This window comes from Ailuropoda melanoleuca, chromosome 6, assembly GCF_002007445.2.
Source record: "Ailuropoda melanoleuca isolate Jingjing chromosome 6, ASM200744v2, whole genome shotgun sequence".
NCBI lineage: Eukaryota > Metazoa > Chordata > Mammalia > Carnivora > Ursidae > Ailuropoda > Ailuropoda melanoleuca.
The window spans coordinates 21924297-21945475 of NC_048223.1; the positions used below are offsets into that span (position 1 = coordinate 21924297).

At 38.0% G+C, this 21179-nt stretch overlaps 1 protein-coding gene and 1 pseudogene across 3 annotated transcripts; one reads left to right on the forward strand and one right to left on the reverse strand.

Moving 5' to 3' along the window:
• Positions 1 to 829: 829 nt before the first annotated feature.
• On the reverse strand, positions 830 to 14636 carry SGO1 (shugoshin 1). Of its 3 annotated transcripts, none has more exons than XM_034662064.1 (8): positions 14402 to 14636; positions 12179 to 12327; positions 11901 to 12097; positions 7880 to 7956; positions 6197 to 6255; positions 4389 to 5201; positions 2057 to 2168; positions 830 to 1835 (listed from the first exon to the last, which is right to left on the reverse strand). In XM_034662064.1, exons 2-8 carry the CDS (start codon positions 12318 to 12320, stop codon positions 1718 to 1720), a joined length of 1518 nt encoding a protein of 505 aa, XP_034517955.1. In that variant the 5' UTR covers positions 12321 to 12327; positions 14402 to 14636; the 3' UTR covers positions 830 to 1717. The 3 variants fall into 3 exon arrangements, with proteins under 3 accessions (XP_034517955.1, XP_034517954.1, XP_002927484.1); XM_034662063.1 differs by having other exon boundaries at positions 2057 to 2261; XM_002927438.4 differs by having other exon boundaries at positions 2057 to 2243; positions 14402 to 14627.
• Positions 14637 to 14731: 95 nt separating this feature from the next.
• On the forward strand, positions 14732 to 17415 carry LOC117802641 (annotated as a pseudogene).
• The last annotated feature ends 3764 nt before the right edge of the window (positions 17416 to 21179 follow it).

Here is a 21179-nt window from a genome sequence, read left to right on the forward strand (position 1 = left end):
AAGAAACCTTGTTGTGTGTCAAAGACAGCAAATAGATTAGTCAATGAATAGTGCTGGGACAATGAGCTATTCTCATGGAAAATGAAATAAAATTAAAAACCCCCATTTGACAAAATACCAAACGGTTTAAAGACCCAAATGAAAAAGAAAAATGACAAATTTTAGAGAAAAACCTTAAGGGAAAAGGTGATAGAGGACATCAATATTTAAAATTCTTGAACATCAAAAAAAACCCAAACAAGGTAAAAATAGAAACAGTTATAACCCATGTAAATAAACACAAGGAATACTATCTGGAATATATAAAGAGCCCATTCTATTAAGAAAAAGACATTCTAGTTCAAAAGTGGGCAAAGAACACAATAAGTAATTCATACAAGGAATAAGTGACCAAGAAACATTTGAATTCTCACAACTCAATGAGACAAAAATCTCATAAATAATTAAAACAAAGAGAAACCATTTCACATTCATTGCCTTAGGTAATTTCAATGTCCAATAATACCAAGTGATAGTGTGTGAGGAACCTGGAACTTACATGTTGCTGACAGCAGAGTGATACACTTCTTGTGTCAGGAGGATTGGTACAACCACTACAGAGAGCAACTCCCCTTCTAGGTAACTTCATGAAAACTTATTCACATGTGTGCAAGAATGTAGACTATTCACCGCAGCACTAACTTGTAATAATGAAAAAAGTGGAAGCAAATTATCTCTCAAAAGAATAAGTCTTGTTTATTTATATAACAAAATACTGTACAACGATGAAAATAATCTACATCTGCCAACATGGATAAATCTCAAAAACAATGGTGCGTTAAATTTTGTCAGTTGCAAAAAAAAAATATATATACAATATAACATTCATGTAAAATGTTAAAATATAAAACAATGCTTAACAGTCAATGGATAAACGCTACAGTAAGTATACAGAAATATTAAAAGTACAGAAACACCAAATTTGCAATCACCCAATAGAGAGCTTACTGTGGCAATGGAAATGTTCTATATCTGCATTGACTCCAATGTGGTAACCACTAATTAGGGAACTATCCTGAAAGTCCAAGACATAACGATTTGTGATTTTGCTGAGTTATCACTGAACAATGTACACATAGAGCTTGGTATTCAGAGCTAGTCACTTATCTAGTCCCTGAGCCTAAGCAACCATTAATTCTTTAATAATGATCTCACATTTTATTTGAAATTTTAAATATAACAGTGGTATAAGGGATCCACAAACAGCTTAGGGTATACCCTACTGTGTATGTCAAGGATTTATTTTATTCAAATATTATATAAAGAGTTTCAAAAGATCCTTGGCCTGTCTTCAAAAATCATTCATTCTAGTATTTTCCACTTAAGGGAAAAATAAAGACACCAGAAGCTTATAATTAAAACATCTTAATTTGATTGTTCCTTTCTAAATTTTTTGCAGAAGATACATTCTGAGTAAAATTAAGAGTTTTCAGCAGTTTAAGAAAGAGAGCTTAAGTCCAGTTATTTACATTTAAAGGAAAAAATAAACCAAATTTATTAATGGTATAAAAAGCATCACATATGAAGTATAGTTTTGAAGAAATTTTCATGATCTAGAGTTCAGTCAGAATATTCCTTGGCAACAGTTCAACTCTATTGTGTACTATCTAAGAGATTCTCTCGAGAGAGACAGAAGGAGGTGTAATAAGATGAATTTAAACAACATCCAATAAACACTTCACTGTATTTGCTTCATACTTTTTTTTTTAGAACTTCGTCTGGAATCCTTTTTCTGTTTGAAAATCGGAGAATTCAAGAAACACAAATCTGTAAAAGGGTCTCCTCTTCTCAGTTTCCTGTAAGGATAAAAAGAACTCTTAGGCATATTTATAAGCATCCCCAAACTAACTCACTCTTCTATGTAAAGCTATTGTAAAATATGCCAGTGCTAATATTCCCACTTCAGTTTTTAATCAAAATTTTATATTACAATAAGACTCATTCCTGAACAAAGCTCCAAACTTTACTCCCCCCACATGTATCATTAAAGGTGGGTTCCCACAAATCAAATACTTACGAAGCGAGCGTAGGTTCCTTATAGTTCATACTGACTGCGCACCTGCGCTTAGGCAGAGACACTGCTGGGCTTTCTTTCTTTTTTGGAGAAAGAGAAAGTTTTCTGATTTTCACTGCAGGATACAAGGGGACATTGGTGATATCCTTCAGGCTAAAATGAGGTGAGCGGTGAGTTTTAGGTAGTGCACCTACAAAAACAACTTTTACTGAATATGGTTCCAAATAAAAGAAAAAAAAAACAGGAACTAAAATTATGTGCAATTACATATCCTAAACATATACAAATGCAGCATTTTATAATACAGATTTTTATAACCCAGTCATTTTTTCATCCCAGATAACACTGAAATATTACTGTAGATGTGAAGCACTGATATAACAGGTTCTAAAACTTAAAATTCTTTTAAAAAAATGACAGTTCTTCAAAGATAATGCAGGCATAATGAATTACTTTAAATTATGGAATTTCATTTTAGTTCCACATTGCTCTGTAAAATCATCAAGGCCTCCATCTTTTTCAATACCAACATTTATCAAGTGGCTTCCTATAGTCTTAAAAAGCCACTTAAACTCACTTTATTAAATGAATGAGAATTCTACATTATAGCCTCTGTGGAGACCAGCTGGAAAGGGATTCCCTCTGGTAAAGCTAGTATGTGAGAAAGTTACCCAATTTTTTCCTATCATAAACATCCAAGTTATTCTACTTTGGAGCTAGATCTATACTGGGTGACAGGTACCCAGCACACAGAAGGACACTGCAAGACAATCTCTTCACACAGCTTTAAAGGGCAAATTGTTTTTCGCAAACTATAACTGTAAAATGCCTATATTTAGCAACCACATTCTCCAGGGTTATCTAGGTTTCAAATACTGTCTTTTTTTGTCCCCACATAAGTGTGCTGTAACTATACTAATCATTCCAACTTTAAGTTTGGAAAATATGGCTAAGCAACATCCAATCAGTTGCTATATTCTGGAACAAAGCTTCTCAAAATTTATGTATATATAAACCCCCAGGGAACTTGTTAAAAAGATGCAAATTCTGATTCAAGGGTATGGCTTGAGATTCTGCATTTTTAAGAAGTTTCACGTAATGGTGACCCTGATGATCTGGGGATTAAACTGAGTGACACTATACTAGAGTGTAATATATTTTTTTACTGTGTAAAATTTCAAGGCTACACAAATACAGAGACAACGATATAATGAAACCCCAGTTACCCAGCTTCAATAATTATCAACCAGTCTTTTTTGATTTTGTAACATTATTATAGCATATTAAAAAGACACACATTTGCATACTACCACTGCCTAACTGGTAGACCTTAGAAAGTCATTTAAATTTTTTAGGTTTTAAGTTTTCTTATAAACAATACAAACATGGTGATAACTACACTTCATAGAGTTTTTCTTTTTAAAGATTTGTTTATTTATTTGAGAGAGAGAGAGAGAGAGAGAGAAACAGCACAAGCAGGGAGAGAGGGAGAAGCAGGCTCCCTGCGAATGCTGGCTCGATCCCAGGACTCTGGGATCATGACCTGCGCTGAAGGCAGACGCTTAACCCACTGAGCCACCCAGATGCCCCTTCATAGAGTTTTTCTGAGTATCAAATGAAACAGCATCACAATGTTTGGGGAATGCTACAACCTGACCATATACATTAGTTTTACCACACTAACTAAATTTCCCAGATGAGAATCTTTGTGGGTAGATGCAGGCTCTATCAACTTTTGAACCATGTTTACTTTAGATCTGACTAATAAAAGGAAGATTTTCTAAGCCACCATTTTTAGATGTCTTACAAATGTCTTAGAGAAGAATACTAAGCCCATCAACTGAGGGAAAATTTGGTCTAGTGTTTGGCCACCTTTCATTAACTAGAATGAATCAATTTAAAACCATGGCTCCTGTCAAATTGAATATGAAGCAAAGTCATTAAAATGACAGGTCATTGGATTCAAATTTGATTTTATTTTCAAAGGCCTGTTTCAGGTGAGTGTATAAAAGATATTTTAATTCAACCTTACTCCACCGAAAAGTTTTTCCCTACGTTGGAAGTCTTCATTTACTAAAAGTAAAAATACTTTCTCTGTAACAAGTAGTATTTGTTCTTAAAGAAGATTTAAATTAGCTTAAAGTAGGTCATAGCCATACAATTGTGATCTCTACCCCAGGCCCCCATTGTTTAATCAGACTGTAACTTCCCCCAGAGACAGATGGCAAGTCTCTAACCTCCCCCAGAGAAACAGATGGTAAGTATAGCATATAACATCTGGAGTGATCATTTATTATAAACATTAAAAATGCAGGCAAATGAGTAGATCACTTACTGATAGGAGTTTTTGTAAGCTCAGAATCCTCCATCTCTCTTTCATCCCTGTATTTTAGTGCTCTTTTAGGTCGAGACCTGGCGATTGGGCTCCTATCTAATTCACTGGAGAGATCTTGACTGTACTTGCAAGTGGGCAAATAGAGGTCACCAGAATCATCTCCTGAACTACTTGATTCACAGACGCTCACTTCAAATTCATCGTTGTTTTCTTCTGTGTTAGAATAATTGCTCATTTTTGGTCGGAAAGGAGTGAGATGAATATCCTCTTCCAAATTAAAATTGTAAGCATCACTGGAAGTGATAGATTCATCCAACTTTTTTTTGGAAACAGTTTTTTTATTTTTACTTTTGCTCCCTTTATACTTTGATACAGATTTTGATTTTCTCCTTCTGTTAGCTTTTCTTTTCTCTTCTCCTTTTCTTCCTTGTACACCTCTACACTTACTTTCAGTTTGTTCAAATTTATATTCTAAAATGTTTTCTTTTGTTTTAGCAGGTCTTTCTGGGTCAGTCAGCTTTGGTGATAAGTTAATTTGATCCTTATTCCATTGACAAACACTTTGTTCTATGTTTTCAGGTACGTGCATGTTTACTAGTGGGTCTACACATCTCATTTTTTCAGCTTCAAAGGGCTGCACTGAGAAATGACTGATTTCACAATCATCCAAGGTACTGAACTGACATAGATTGTTAAAATGTTTCTTTAAACTTTGACGGACAGATACAGTTCTAGGTAAGACATTATCAGCAGATTTATCTTCATCTGAATCCAAATCAAATCCCAGTCTATCTTGAGAAATAGGTACTTGCTCTGAGAATTTAAAAAATAAATGAGAAAAATAAGTTTTACTTTATGGAAATTTTAATTTCATCAATCTTAGAACTCTAAAAATGGAATAAATGAAAACTCATTCTGTGGTTTCTCCACATTTGCTCTAAGTAAATACAAATCTGGGGAACTTACTACTACCATCTATTTATTTGACAATGATCAACTGATGGCTTCTATCTGACTTGTGAGAGAATCTTATATAACCTTTGAAAATATTCTAACTGGGGGTTTTCTGTGTCCCTGATTTAACGGTTTAAAAAAAAACTAGTAGGCCATATGTATCTATGCCTATAGGATTCAGTGCAAAGAACCTCATATTCCACAGTAGGACAAATACACTTGAGAAAGTGGGAGCTAAGGTGTTTTTTTGAAAAATGAGTAAGATTGGGATAATTGTAAAGCTCTTCAGGTAAGAAATACAATCTGTACTTTTAGGAAAAATAAGGATATTTGGTTCTGCTTATTCAAAATGCTATCCCTTCTTCAAAGCTTAGTTCAAGTAGAAAGGATTGATATTTGAGAACAGGGACATGTCAATTGAGAAATGGAAAGAATGGCATGGCTTTGAAGGTCAGCTTTGAGTTTTAAACACTAGCTTTTACTAGTCAGGCCACTTCTTGTGAGATACTTTACATCTTTGAGTCTATATAAAATGCGACGAACTGCACCTACCTTCCAATGCTGTTGTGAGGGTCAAGTGACATAATGTATGTAAAATGGCTAACATGGAACTTGGCACATAGTAGGGTTCAGTAAATTGCAGCCATTTATAACTGATTATAGATTTGGCAAAATAAATGGATGTATTTTAAAACTTATTATTCCGTGTAAAATAAATAGATTTGCTTTGAGCAGAAGAATGCCAGATAAGCAAATTTAAAAAGTTAAAAAAAATTAGAGAAATTTACTCGTTAATTGTTCACAAAGATCTCATCTTGCCCTTAATAGTATTTTTAGATTTTTACTTGAATTACCTTCTATTTGGAATGATTCTCCTTGTCCTGGAAGGGGAGCTTCCTGAAGAGGAACTTGTCTAGCCAATGAAAAATAGAAATTTATTTAACAATTATACAATAAAAACAAATTTAAGATTTTCTTAAAATTAAGTTTTTCTCTTTCTTTAGTATCATTTCATAAATCTATTCTAAATCAGTATATCTGTTCAGTATCAAAGAAAACAAAAAAGTATTTATGCTGATTATATGGAGGCTGGTTTGTTATGACTGACATTCAACTCCCACTGGAAGAACTACCTTATCAATGAAGACATGCCAGAACTCATAATTTCATTTACCTGGAGAAACAGCCAATTGGTATTGATTTATAAAATATATTATAGAAATGCAATTTGATTACTCAAGTCTTTAGCAGCCTGCTTCATTATTAGCTGAGCTGTGATCTTTTTTCTTTTTCTTTTTTGGTAGTATATGTTTTTATGGTGCCTAACTACTGACCCCTCTGAGGTTAATCCTATTTATTTTAAAAGTCTGGTCCCCTTTGGCTCATGAAACAATTTTCTTTATGCTTTAATACTATTACTGGCTGTTTCATCCTAATTTTATTCTTTATTTCCTGTAGAGAATTTTTCCCTCTAGACATTGAAAATTAAATATAGGTTTAGATAACAGAGTTATGGTAATTAGTTAACAATTCAGGAATCTTTTTAAAAGTCAATTGCCCCATCTTACTTCTTGACCATTACATAAATATCTTGTCAGATTTTACAGTTCAACAGTTTTCAAACTATGATTAAAATTAATATGGGGATAGAAATCGTCTTAGTGATTACTTTTGTGAAGAGAAGGGCATAGACTTGAGAAGGATAGGTGGAGATGGCTTATGGCGATGGTTCTAATTGGGGATAATTATATGGATATGTGGCACTGTCTGCAGACATTTTTGGTTCTCATAACTGGGGGAGGGAAGTGCCACTGACATTTCGTGGTAGAGGCCAAGGATACTGCTAACTGTCCCACAGTGCTTAGGCTAGCCCTCCACAACAGAGATGATCTGGCCTAAAATGTCAATAATGCCGAAACTGAGAAAGCCCAGCTAGAGTGACAGCAGTGCTCTATATCATAATTGAGATTTTGGTTCCACAGGTGTATACGTTAGTCAAACTCATCAAACTGTGTAATTAAGATCTGTGCATTTCACTGTATGTAATTAATATCTCAATAATTCATAAGCAAAGTATACTTGATCTAAGAGAATGGGAGGAGGGTGTAAGGGGGTCTGACTGTATTTAGGAATGAATTGGATTAGCAAGACAGGGTGATAGCTGTGTTAAACATGATGTTTTATTATACTTCATTTCTAAACCAGACTATTTGTAGTACTGGCAAAATCTCATTTGAATAACCAATCCTTCTTAGAATAAAAACACGAAGTAAGAAAAATATAACTGAAGAAGTTCAGTTATATTTAAATAACTAGCTTATTCCTAGACATGAAAAAAGTAAATATAAGAAAGTTTTGGCTTGGCTATATGTAACAGAATATCAATGTATCATATTTTTGAAAATGCATTTTTAGTAGAGAAAACATCAGACTCCAAACACAAGAATCTATACGATGCAAATTTTCTTCTGTAAATGCATCACAGAATTTAATCTTTCTTGATATTAGTAATCATACGAATGAAATTTGATACTCACGATATATCCTTCGCAAATAAATCCCCAGAGTTGTTGTCACTATTGGAGTCCATTCCAGAGAGATATATTTCCTGGTTCTGTTAATATATCAAAACAAAGAAAACAGTGGTACAATTAAAGTATTCACAACAAAGCATTCATTTATTTAACAATGAAATCGTATGAGCACTCTACTACTGTGCCAGGCTCTGTTCTAGGAACAAGATCGATAGCAGTTTAAAAACAGCTTTATGTCCACCCTCTTAAAGCTTACATTCTAGTGTAGGGAGAGAAAAATTTAAAAAAGGAAAGAGATATATAAATAATTGCAGATATTGATAAAGTTCAATGAAGGAAATACTCAGAGTTGAAGTGACTGAGTACTTGAGGCTGGAGGGTTCTCTTAGATAGGGGTGACTTTCATCTGAAATCTAAAGCACGCAAAGGAGCCAGCCATTGAAAGAGCAAGGAAAGAAAAAGTGGTAGAAACAGCAAATACAAAAGCCTTGGTGTAGGAAAAACCCTGCTGTGTTTAGAAAAGAAAGGCCGTTGTGGCTGGAGTCATCTATGACCTTTCTCACAGTGAGAACAGTAGGGGATACGTGCACAGAGATCACATCGTGTGGGGCCCTGGGAGTCATGAGTTTGGATTTTAGTCTAAGTGTGATGGAAAGTCACGTAAATATTAAACAGGAAAGTAAAATGATCTAAGTTTTAAAAAGATCAGTCTGGCTACTGTATAAAGGAGGAGGAGTTAGGAAGTCATTGTAGTAAATCTAGCAAGACATGCATGTTAGCTAGGACTCGAGTCCCATGGCTACAGAGGTGAAGCCCAGTGGAAGGTGTTAAGAGAACAAAGTGTGCTGAGCTTGAACAGGGGTGGAAGTGGGGACAGTGAGGGAGAGGGAAGCCTCTTTGGTTTTGACTTGAGCAAATGGATAGGTTGTTTTATGAGATGAGTAAGACTCACAGACAGAGGCAGAAGTATACAATATCTTTGGGGGAGGGAAAATAAAGAGTTGTACTTTGTACAAAATATGTTTGAGATCCTTTGTAAGTATTTAAGTAGATCTATCAAATAGTAGTTGTGTGTGTGTGTTGAGCTATAAATTTGGAAGTCATCAGCAGACAGATCGTATTTAAAGCCATGGGAGGGGGATAAGATAAGATGCGTCTAGGACAATTGACACTTGAAAGTAAAGAAGAAGTGAGAAAAAGAGGCTGACATGAAACAGGCAGAAAGGCAGGAGAACCAGGAGAGTATGATGGTAAGAAAGCTAAGAGATCAAAGTATGTTGTTTATTACTTCAAGGTCAAGAAGAAAGAGAAGTGGCCACTAAAAATGGGGGTTGTGGGCATCTGACACAATGACCATAGAATGATGGGGATAAAAGCCAGGTAAAAGTAAGTTCAAATGTAAATGGAAGCTGAGGAAGTGAAGACAGTTAAGTGCACTGTTCTCTCTGCTAAAGTTCTGCTGTGAAGGGAAGCAGAGACATGAGTAGAGGGATATGAAACCAGGAGAGGTTTCATTTATTTTCTTTTCCTTTTTAGGTAAGAGATACTAAAGCATATTTGTATGACACCTAGAATGATTCAGCCAAGAGGGAAATATGTGTTGAAAGAGCTCAAACTTTCAGGAGCAAAGTCCTAGAGATGAGAAAAAGGGAATCTCATGCACGGGGAGGGGGGGCGGGCTCAGCCTTCCACAGGAGCAGAGGCACTTCTGCCACTGTGACAGGAGGGAAGATGAACACAGCAGACACAGGCAGATGTGTAGATTTGTATTAGGAAGGTGAAAGCTCCAGACGGAGTTCTTGGAGATCACCCTAATTCAGTTCAGTTGTTTTTTGGATGTGATGCACATATAAGATGCTGACATTATGATAGGTTAAAACTATTCAAGAGATGGGGCGCCTGGGTGGCACAGCGGTTAACCATCTGCCTTTGGCTCAGGGCGTGATCCCCGCGTTGTGGGATCGAGCCCCACATCAGGCTCCTCTGCTATGAGCCTGCTTCTTCCTCTCCCACTCCCCCCTGCTTGTGTTCCCTCTCTCGCTGGCTGTCTCTATCTCTGTCAAATAAATAAATAAAATCTTTAAAAAAAAAAAACTATTCAAGAGAAACAAAACAACTAGGATTTTAATCCTGTTAAAAGTCTTCTATTTATTTTCAGTATAGCTAATGTTCTAAATTTAAGTAGTAGTATTACTGAAGGTAAATAAAGGAGAATATTTAGGGGCGCCTGGGTGGCACAGCGGTTGAGCGTCTGCCTTCGGCTCAGGGCGTGATCCCGGCGTTGTGGGATCGAGCCCCACGTCAGGCTCCTCTGCTATGAGCCTGCTTCTTCCTCTCCCACTCCCCCTGCTTGTGTTCCCTCTCTCGCTGGCTGTCTCTATCTCTGTCGAATAAATAAATAAAATCTTTAAAAAAAAAAAAAAAAAGGGAGAATATTTAACTACAGAATAATATAATTTATTTTTATTTTTTTTAAAGATTTTATTTATTTATTTATTAGAGAGAGAGAGAGAGAGAGAGAGAGTGAGCACAGAGGGAGAAGCAGACTCCCCGCTGAGCAGGGAGCTGGATGTGGGTCTTGATCCCAGGACACTGAGATCATGACCTGAGCTGAAGGCAGACACTTAACCAACTGAGCCACCCGGGCACCCCCAGAATAATATAATTTCATAACAAATTACTAAAAAGATACATTATAAAATTTACTGAACAAAAGGCTATTAGAAATTACTTTGTGATTAATCCTTATAAACTAAGTTAACTACTGATAGGCAAGAAAAACATTCTTCTTACTAAAACATTTTAAGCTTTTCCATCACTGATAAATTGACTTGATAAGCATGGAAGCACGAGTATAGAATGATGGTTGAGAGACTGACACATGTAGCAAGTATGTGGCAGAAAACAAACTTTGTTGTTTTAAATGCTAAGAACACTTTTGCCCAGCAACTAATAATATGTTTTAATAAGTACTAAAAAATCATTGATAAATGTCAAAAGGCCTGCAATAATAGAATTTTCCCCACCGTTTTTGTGATTATCTTATCAGGTACTCATTTTTCATTATTCTATATGTGATCTCACCAAAAATTTAGGAAAGGGAAAAGGAAGATTCAAATATTTTTGGAGGGATTTTTTTTCCTCACTAGTTGACTGAACAAGAAAAATAAAAAAAAATTAGGAAAGATTTTATTCTGAAGGAAAAAAAAACCTTTTAAAATAATCTAACCTTCACATGAAGGAAATTATATCGACTCTTTATAGACCATTCTCTGCTACACCGTATATGCGTGTATTGCATATATACATATGTACATTCTCTGTACCATACACAGAAAGCATATGGAATTACCTTAGTTGCAGGGAAGCAAGAACTCTTTCACTGACTCCCCCTGTCAGCGGAGAGGTGACTTTAATTCCCGTCCCTCTATACCCTTCCCCTCATCACTATGCTCTGGCTATCTTCTCTGGTTTCCTGGCCTAAGTGCCAAAACAACTGTCTTCACTAGCATAGCAAACAGATGGCAAACCAGGTTTCTGTTAATACCCAGTTAATGTATGGTTTTCCTTATTTAACCAACTAGTAGGTAAAAATTACTCTTCAAAGCACTTAAATACTCCCCTCCCAAATTAAGGTGGTTCGTATAAAACCTCTCTAGATGTAACAAAACTACATAGAAAAGCTAAGATTTATACCACTGATTAAAACTTCTGGACTAGTCTGTATCAAGTACCACTTTTAGACCTTTAGCTATCTTTGACTCACTTAGCTGAACAGTCAGAGGGCCCAGCAGTTCAACAGGCTAAACTAGTTCTTCTGTACCTTGTCTTGCTACCTGCTTTCAGAACCAAGTTATTCGAGTTCAAGCCTCAATCACATATGTGCTTGAAGTTTTCTTCACTGGTGAGAGATGTTTTGATCAATTCACTAATAAGAGAACTATTAGTAATTAATTTAAATGACATAATTGATCTAAATTAGCAATTCATGGCCTAAGAAATTCACCATTTGTAATAAACATACCTGAGTAGTTTCTTCTGTTTGTTGTGAAGTGAGATTTTCTTTCAATGCATATAGCTGACACGCGAGGTAGTAGCATTCTTTTCTCAGTTGGAGGATGATATCTTGGGCTTCTCTCACTTTGGATTTTTCATTTTCCAAAGCTAAAACTAACATTCTGTTGTTGTCTTGGTAGTTTTTTAGCAGTGTAGAAGTGTTGGCTAAAAGAGGATAAAATTGTTCTTATTATGTATTTAATCTAAACTTAAAAAGTGATGCAAAAGGACATGAAAATCTCTTACAGATTATCTGACATGGCGCAGTTATAAAAGACTTTCGTTTGCCAATCTCTGCCAAATTTTTATTCCTTTTCTCTTTCATCCGTTTCTTTATGTCTTCAAGACTGTCTTGAAAGGACTTTTTAAGGCACCTTTCCTTGGCCATCTTCTGCCTAGGAATTTAAAACAATAAAAAGTATTTAAGTTTTCTAAGAGATAATATCACCAAATATAAAACAAGATTGAAAACACAGGTTGTTCATAAAGAATGGATTAAATAGATGTAATAACTGTAGAATTAGCTTTAAAAAGATGGCTAACCTGGTAATAACTTAGATTTTGCAGCTTTTAAATCTTATTATTATTCAGGCATAATATTAGCCTCTGCAGTACTTTATAGGTAAGATTAACAAGTATGCATTTTCAACCCAAAGACTCTATAATATGCTACTTATTTATTCTTTAACAAATACTCACTGGGGGCTTACCATATACTAGGCATTATAGGAAATACTTAATATTATATTTTAATGTTATTATTATTTATGTTTTCCTACAATGTTTATGACCAACATTTTGTGTTTAGTGTTTACTAGGCTTCCAGCATTAGTTCAGAGGTAATCATATATGTGGGTTTTGTTTTCCAGTTCTGCTCTATATTATTAACTTATAAGATTAGGTCACTTGATTAACTCTTTCTTCCACACTCTTTTAACCCAATACTTAAGATATAGCACACACTCTCAAGAAAGTCAAGGTGATCTTCAGAGGTTAAACTATGTAGCACTATATACAATTTTAATAGGCTACTATAACAATTATACAGCTAGAAAGAATAGGAACTGAGGCAGAGGAACATGCCACTTTTCTCAAAGTTATTTTAAAAACTCAGGTCTGCTAGCTCTTAGTAAGTCATGAATATAGCAAACAAGACATTAAATAATGATTGTTCTACATACAGTTAGAAGTAGCAAAACAAGTGCTGATAGTGGCATCTGCTACCGGGTATAGTAATACATAAATATACTTAAATCTTTCAATGCTGCAAATCAGATTTGCTTCAATATTCTGCTACTAAGCCTATCAAACTACTTTTCATGAACATCTTTTACCCTAGATTGCACTTTGCAGATCTTAAAATTGCAAAAATAATTGATTCCCAACAACCATATATACAATTTTCACTACAAAAGATACCTCCATCTCCTCTAAGTTAGTCAAATATTTTACTGAATCTTACATTTTCTTGAGTATTTTCTCCAGGACTTATTTTCCTCTATACAGTGTCTGGGGGTATTAAATATAGATATTGTAGATCTCATTATTTTCTCTCCGACAGTGTAGATACAATGTACTGGGATGTTTCTAGTAGAACAAGCACAACTATCTTTTAAAAGCACTAATGTTAAGTGGGTTGTATAAAACAATGTATCGCAATGGAGTTTTTGAAGTTCGAACTGGAGATGTTTGAGAGCCATACAAATTAAGTAACTGATCAAGTTCGTTTAGCAAAGCCTTACCTAAAAAACTTTTGCTATTACCTTTAACCAACTTAAAATCACAAAAGAAATTTGCCGTATCAAAATTTCCCTGTCTAGGCCGATGGTATTAACAGGGGGTGTGGTGGGGGAGAAGGATGAAAACAGGTCACAGTGCAGGATGAGAGTCCGTCTGTATTCAGGTAAAGGGTCTGGATTCAGATGAACCTGGAATATTTGATCTCCGTCATAATTCTTTCATCATTCCTGCTGCTGAAGCGGCCAGGTAGGTCCCTGATCAGTGCTACCTTCTCCAGTAAACCGAAGAAGCAAAACAAGGTCAACGGCATCGCGCTGCACAAAGAACAGCTGACAGTTTGTGTGCCCTTACATTTAAGCCTGGCTTTTAACTACTGTAAATGCTTTTACACATTACTTAATCCACAAAATTCTGCAAGGCAGGCGGTTAGGGTGTCCATGTATTTAACAGAGGAGGAAACTGGAGAGTCGGAAAACGCCAAGTCGGGTGGATGAACACAGAAAGGCACCGGGTCAATCCGACTCCACGGCCTGAGCTTTTGGACACCGCATTTGGAACGACAGAGAGTACCCTGAAGGAAGAGGAACAGGGGCCACCACACCCCTGTTCCACACTTGAAAAACCTGTGGCCTCCTCTTTCTCGGAGGGGCTCGGATAAAGTCGGGGGGGGGCCGTGTTGCCAGAACAGGGCCCGGAACCCTCATCCCACAGGTACGTCCAAAACAGTACCTTGGCCACGACTTCTGCCGCAGCTGTCGCCCTCCTCCTACATTCCAAGGTTCCACGAGGCGGTCTGCCCGGTGTATGCCGCTCTCCGGACCCTCCGGGTCTAGGTTCTGTCTACGGTCGCCCGCCGGCTAACGCGGTCACATTCGAAATTCGCCGCGTTCACCCATTGGCTGGCTGAAAGGCGGTCACGTGAGACGACGGCGCTGCGAAAGACGCAGCAGAGTCCCGCCCTACAGGGCTATTTCACGTGACTCGAGCCGAGAATCCACATCCGGGCGTCTACTGCTGCCGGGTCCCGGGCCGGGGGGGGGGGGGGGGCGGAGTCATTAGTCGCGAGTAGACCTGCGGGCACTTTTTCGCTCAGAGTCGTTGGCTTTTAGAGGTGGAGCCGCTGCGGGATCTTTCAGGGTGGGTATCGTAGGCCATCCAAAGCTTCCTGTTACTTTAGTCTTGCAGCTTCCCGTCTTTGAGATTGTACTCGTGGGCTCCCTCTTGTGAGAAGAATCTTGATTGTCCGCTCAAGCAGCCGATCTGCCGCACGGAGGCATTTGGTAGGGCCATTAAAGCCAAAATACGAAGCAAATTTTGGGTTAACGGGATATTAGGGAAGTTCCAGGTATCTGAAATATTCAGCTCCAGGTTCTTTGTCTGGCTCCCTCTGGCTCTTGAACCCTCAGGAAATGGCACCGGCATCCATACAGCTACTGACCTAGAAGTCTGGGGGAATTTTTCTTATTGATTTTTTTATTCTCCTTCAGCCTTTCCATGCCTTGTCAGTCACCCAGTCCTGTCAATTCTACCTTTTAAGTATTTTTTTCATGTCCAGACCCCGCTATTTTCCATACAGCCAGTACCTGTTCTGACGGCCGACTCCACTCCCTTATGTTCTTCATAGTGATATTTTGACAAAGCAAATATGATTGAGTACGAAACTTTTATATGACTCCCCACTGCATTTAAGATGGAGTTCAAACTCCTAAAGATGTTTGGTCTTTAAAGAGACCTATGGTTTCTAGTTTCACCTCTTCTGAATTTTCTTTCATTTCCTTGTGATTCATCTTGCTATTTTTGCCTGTGCCGTTTTGTCAAGAACAGTCTTTCCTCCCGCTGGGCCCGCTTAGTCTTTTTCATACTGCCGGTCTCATTGTAGAGGTGAATTTTTCCAGAAAGCCTTATCTGTTCCCAAAGCCCCCTTAATACCCTGCTTTGTACATCCTAGTGCCATGCGTGCACTTTTCCTTTGGTACCCCGTATGGCATTGACTTGTCATTCATTGCCTATTTATTCAACTTGCATAAGGGCAGAAACTATATATGCCTGTTTATAGTTAAATATTCAACATCTATTTAGCAATTTGCTATTAGTAGATATTCACTGGGACAATAAAAGAATAAGTAAATGAAACCTAAGCAACTTCATCATGAGGGTTTTGGTTTTTGTTTTTAAAGATAACTAACATTCTCATCCTTATCGTAGTCTAGGCCTCACCTCACGGGTTCTTGGCTAGAGTGGAAGAGATTAGAACATCTATTTTTAGCCAACAACTTGTTCTCCCAGTGTTATGAGCCAGGTCATTTCCATTAGTCCTTAGTTTACTACTCTGGGCAGTGTGGCTTATATGTGCAGAAGCATCAAGAAGAAAGGATCAGGGCAGGCATGCTGTGCCGGCATGGCCGTAGGTGGCCTGCAGCTACTGCCTACACTGCAGCTCAGGGCCTGGGGCCCGTGGCTTCAACAGCCTCAACCGGCGGCATTAATCAACTCCGCTGTGCTGGTGTGGGGGTGGCGTCAGTCTCTGCAGTTTGCTTGGGCGGCCCAGGCAGCAGTTAGGGGCCTTGGCCACGTTGGCACAGGTGCAGGGTGCGTTGGAGTTACTACTCGGTGCGCACGCCGCCACAGGTCTGCCCTGGGGAGCCTGCATTGGCCTTACCACCGTGTCCCTGTGCGCATAGTCCCACAGTCACGTGCCTCCACCACAACATCCTGGCCAGAAATAAAAAAAACATTGCAAGGCATCTTAACCAAGAAGTTGCAGTTCGTGCAAATCCGTTGAGGTGGTCCAAAAGACTTGCCAGGCTCACTTATCTAAGAATATGCAGAGGGTTGGGGAGCCTGGGTGGCTTAGTTGGTTAAGCCGAGGACTCTTGATTTTGACTCTGGTCACAATCTCAGGGTCCTGAGATAGAGCCCCAGCCTCGGGCTCCATGCCGAGCGGGATGAACCTGCTTGGGATTCTTTCTCTCCTTCTGTCTCTGCCCACTCCCCACCCCACCCCACCCCCATTGCACTCTCCCTCTCTTAAAAAAACAACAACAACAAACTATGCGGAGGCTTGTTTCAGAGCTGTATGTTTGGGATAACTACCACCCTTTGAAAGCCACTGTGTTGTTCTGGATTAAGTTCCCATTGTGGATCTTCATGTCTGTTGCTCTCCAGAATTTTAGCACAGGGCAACACACTCAGAAGCAGGTTTTTCCGTTCAGGAACCACTTAGCTACTCATGGGGTCCTGTAGTTTCTTTACCTCACTGCACCACTTGGATTCTTCCTATCTCCTCTGGTATCATCAGTTTATTAAAGTGGAGATTTTTGCTCTGCAAAAAATTGGAATGTCTCATTTTTAGAGGTATGTTGCATACTTTATTCGTGGGGCATCAGTGTTCATGATTCCAACCGCTGTGACAGTACCTTCATTGGTTGTCTTCTACAGGTTATGCTCCAGCTTCATGGGCCTTTCACAGAACTTGCTGCTGTGTTCTCCTAGGTTTTGCCAACTTCGAATACTGGTGACCAAGTCACCAAATTCAGATATTCCTTATAAGGACATCTTTGCCGCCTTTTACACTGAGTTCATTTCAAGAAAATGACATGCTTTTCAGTAATTTCTAAACAATTGCAAGTGTCATTATCACAATATATTTAGGCTTAGAAATTCAGATGTGGGGGCGCCTGGGTAGCGCAGTCGTTAAGCATCTGACTTCGGCTCAGGGCGTGATCCCGGCATTCCAGGATCGAGTCCCACATCAGGCTCCTGGGCTGGGAGCATGCTTCTTCCTCTCCCTCTCCCCTGCTGTGTTCCCTCTCTCGCTGGCTGTCTCTCTGTCACATAAATAAATTAAAAATCTTTAAAAAAAAAAAAAGAAATTCAGATGTGATTTAGTTTGTTTTTATTTAAAATCATGAATTGTGTGAAGTACTTGGTTTAAGATATAATCCAAATATATGTGACAACACTTAAAATCTTTTAAGTGCTAGAAATGTATGTTTAATTGTATCCTAAAGGGGCGCCTGGGTGGCTCAGTCAGTTAAGTGTCTGCCTTTGGCTCAGGTCATGATCCCAGGGTCCTGGGACTGAGTCCCACATCAGGCTCCTTGCTCAGCGGGGAGCCTGCTTCTCCCTCTGCCTGCGATTCCCCGGCTTGTGCATGTGCTCTCTCTCTGAATAAATAAATAAAATCTTCTAAAAAATTGTATCCTAAAAATACAAAAGTAGAATCAAAGTGTCTGGTTCTGCTTATAAAATACTAGAGGTGCTAGAACCTTGAAAAACAGGATTAGATACTGGATGGTGTCAAATTATACTGACCAATCTCATACATTAAAGTTTTATGAAGTAAGGGAATCCAGTGAGGTGATTCCTAAAATTTTGGAGGTATGGAGGATCAAAGACCCACTTGCACATCTGCTAAAGCTATGGTTTTCTTTTCAGAAAAATCCTGGGACTCACAACATGGGGGCCTTTGTTGATGTCCCCACTTACCCCTCCTCAAGGCTTTCTGGTAATTCCTGTTAAGAAATCTTATTTAAATGGAACACACAATGATGATGAGTTAATATGTGACTTTTATAAAATGGACTTGAGATACATGCAATAGAGTAGTCCTTATAAGAAAGTACCTAATACGGTAGGTGATATTGCTTTCTACACTTGTGAAAGAATACAAAAAGGGTACATTCCTTTGTTTATGACTAAGGAAGTCTGGAATAGAGTGTAGCACAAAGTATTGCTAGAGCCCAAAGTGGAAAATCTTAAGCATTAAGTTTGTTTAGTTAAAGGAAAAAAATCAAAAGGGCAGCTACCTATTATGGAGGTGATTTTATAAACTTTATTTGGAAGGATTATGTGCTCTAATGCGTTTCAACTGTGGTAGATGTTTAATATAGGAAAAATTAACAGGTAATATAAATTGTGGATCCAGTCGTTTGCTTGTTTGATTTGAAAAGATGATGAAACTAATTGTAGTTTGGGAAATTTATGGTTAAATTTGACAGTCATTTTAGAAGATTAAAAAAATAGTAGGAGAAAGGATGACAAATTAAATTTTTAAAAAATCTTTTTTATTGCTTGAGGCCAGAAGGTATGAATTAGAAAGTGAAAACAGGGCTGGCTTAATGAGCTTGCAACCTACCCTCAGAAAGGCCTTGCACTTGGTTTAATGTTCTGCTCTTGCCATTTTGAAGTGCTTAATAATTTATATTTGAGCTTGTGATTTGTGAGTGAAGTCTGATAAGACAATGGAACATGCACGTGAACAAATGAGATAACGTGCAATATGTGTGTCCGTCTGTGTCTCTTGTTGCCTCATTGCCATATCGTGTTCAGGATGCTTACTAAATGGCTTCCATGATACACATACTTGGAACTCTGTGCCCAGAAGTGCTTCATACTTTGTTTAGCGCTCTGCTGCCATCTTGAAATTCCTTTAAAAAAAAAATTTATTTATTTACTTGAGAGAAAGAGAGAGACGGGGAGAGGGGCAGAGGAAGAGGGAGAGAGAATCCCAAGCAGACACTGTGCTTAGGGCAGACCCTGACATGGGGTTTGATCTCATGACCCTGAGATCATGACCTGAGCCAAAACTAAAAGTTGATGCTTAACAGACTGCACAACCCAGGAACCCCTGCCATCCTGAAATTCTTTTTTTTTTTTTTAAAGATTTTATTTATTTATTTGACAGAGATAGCGACAGCCAGCAAGAGAGGGAGGGAACACAAGCAGGGGGAGTGGGAGAGGAAGAAGCAGGCTCATAGCGGAGGAGCCTGATGTGGGGCTCGATCCCATAATGCCGGGATCACACCCTGAGCTGAAGGCAGACACTTAACTGCTGTGCCACCCAGGCGCCCCCATCCTGAAATTCTTAAAAATTTTTAAAAAATTTTAATTCCACTATAGTTAACATACAGTGTTATATTAGTTTCAGGTGTACAATATAGTGATTCAGCAATTCTATACATTACTCAGTGTTCATCATGATAAGCGTACTCTTAATCCCCTTCACCTATTTCACCCATCCCCCCAGCCCCTACCTCCTCTCTGGTAACTGTTAATTTGTTCTCTATAGTTAAGAGTCTGTTTCTTGGTTTATTTCTTTTTGTCTTTTTTTCTTTTATTTCTTAAATTCCACATATGATTGAAATCAGGTGGTATTTGTCTTTCTCTGACTAGCTAATTTCACTTAGCATTACACTCTGTAGATTCACCCATTTTGATGCAAATGGCAAAATTTCATTCTTTTTTTTATGGCTAAGTCGTATTCCATTCTGTGTGTGTGTGTGTGTGTGTGTGCGTGTGTATGTGTACTTATCTCTTTATCCCATCATCTATAGATGGATACTTGGATTGCTTCCATAATTTGGCTATTGTAAATAATGCTGCAATAAACATAGGGATGCATATCAAATTAGTGTTTTTGTATTCCTGGGGAATTACTAGATCTTATGGTAGTTCTATTTTTGATTTTTTGAGGAATTGCCATACTGTTTTCTTTTTTCCTTCTTTCTTTCATTCTTTTTTTTTTTTTTTTTGAGATTTTATTTATATATTTGACAGAGAGGGAGAGAGAGCAAGTGAGCACAAGCAGGGGGAGCAGCAGAGGGAGAGGGAGAAACAGGCTCCCTGCTGAGCAGGGAGTCCAATGTGGGGCTTGATCCCAGACCCCCTGGACCACAACCTGAACCAAAGGCAGACGATTAACCAACTGAGCCACCCGTGCACACCTCTCCATACTGTTTTCCATAGTGGCTGTACCAGTATGCATTCCCACCAACAGTGCACAGGGGTTCCTTTTTCTCCACATCCTTGCCAAGACTTGTTGTTTCTTGAGTTTTTGATTTTAGCTGTCTGACCATGAGGTGGTATCTCATTGTGGTTTTGATTTGCATTTCCCTGATGATGAGTGATGTTGAGCATCTTTTCATGTGTCTATTGACCATGTGTATGTCTCCTTGGAGAAATGTCTGCTCGTGTCTTCTGCCCATTTTTTAATTGGGTTATTTGTGTTTTTTGGTATTGAGTTGTATACTTTCTTTATGTATTTTGGATACTAACCGTTTATCAGGTATGTCATTTGCAAATATCGTCTCCCATTCAGTAGGTTGTCTTTTAGTTTTGTTGATTGTTTCCTTTGCTGTACAGGAGATTTTATTTTGATGTAGTTCCAATAGTTTATTTTTGCTTTTGTTTCCCTTGCGTCAGGAGACATGTCCATAAAGATATTGCTACAGCTCGTGTCAGAGAAATTACTGCCTGTGTTCTCTCCTAGGATTTTTATGATTTCAGGTTTCACATGTAGGTATTTAATAATTTTATTTTTGTGTATGGTGTAAGAAAGTAGTCATTCTTTTGCATGTAGCTGTCCAGTTTTCCCAACATCATTTGTTGAAGAGACTTTTTCCTATTGCATATTCTTGCCTCCTTTGTCAAAGATTAATTAACCATATTATCATGGGTTTATTTCTGGGCTCTCTATTCTGTTCAAAATTCTTAATGATTTTATCTT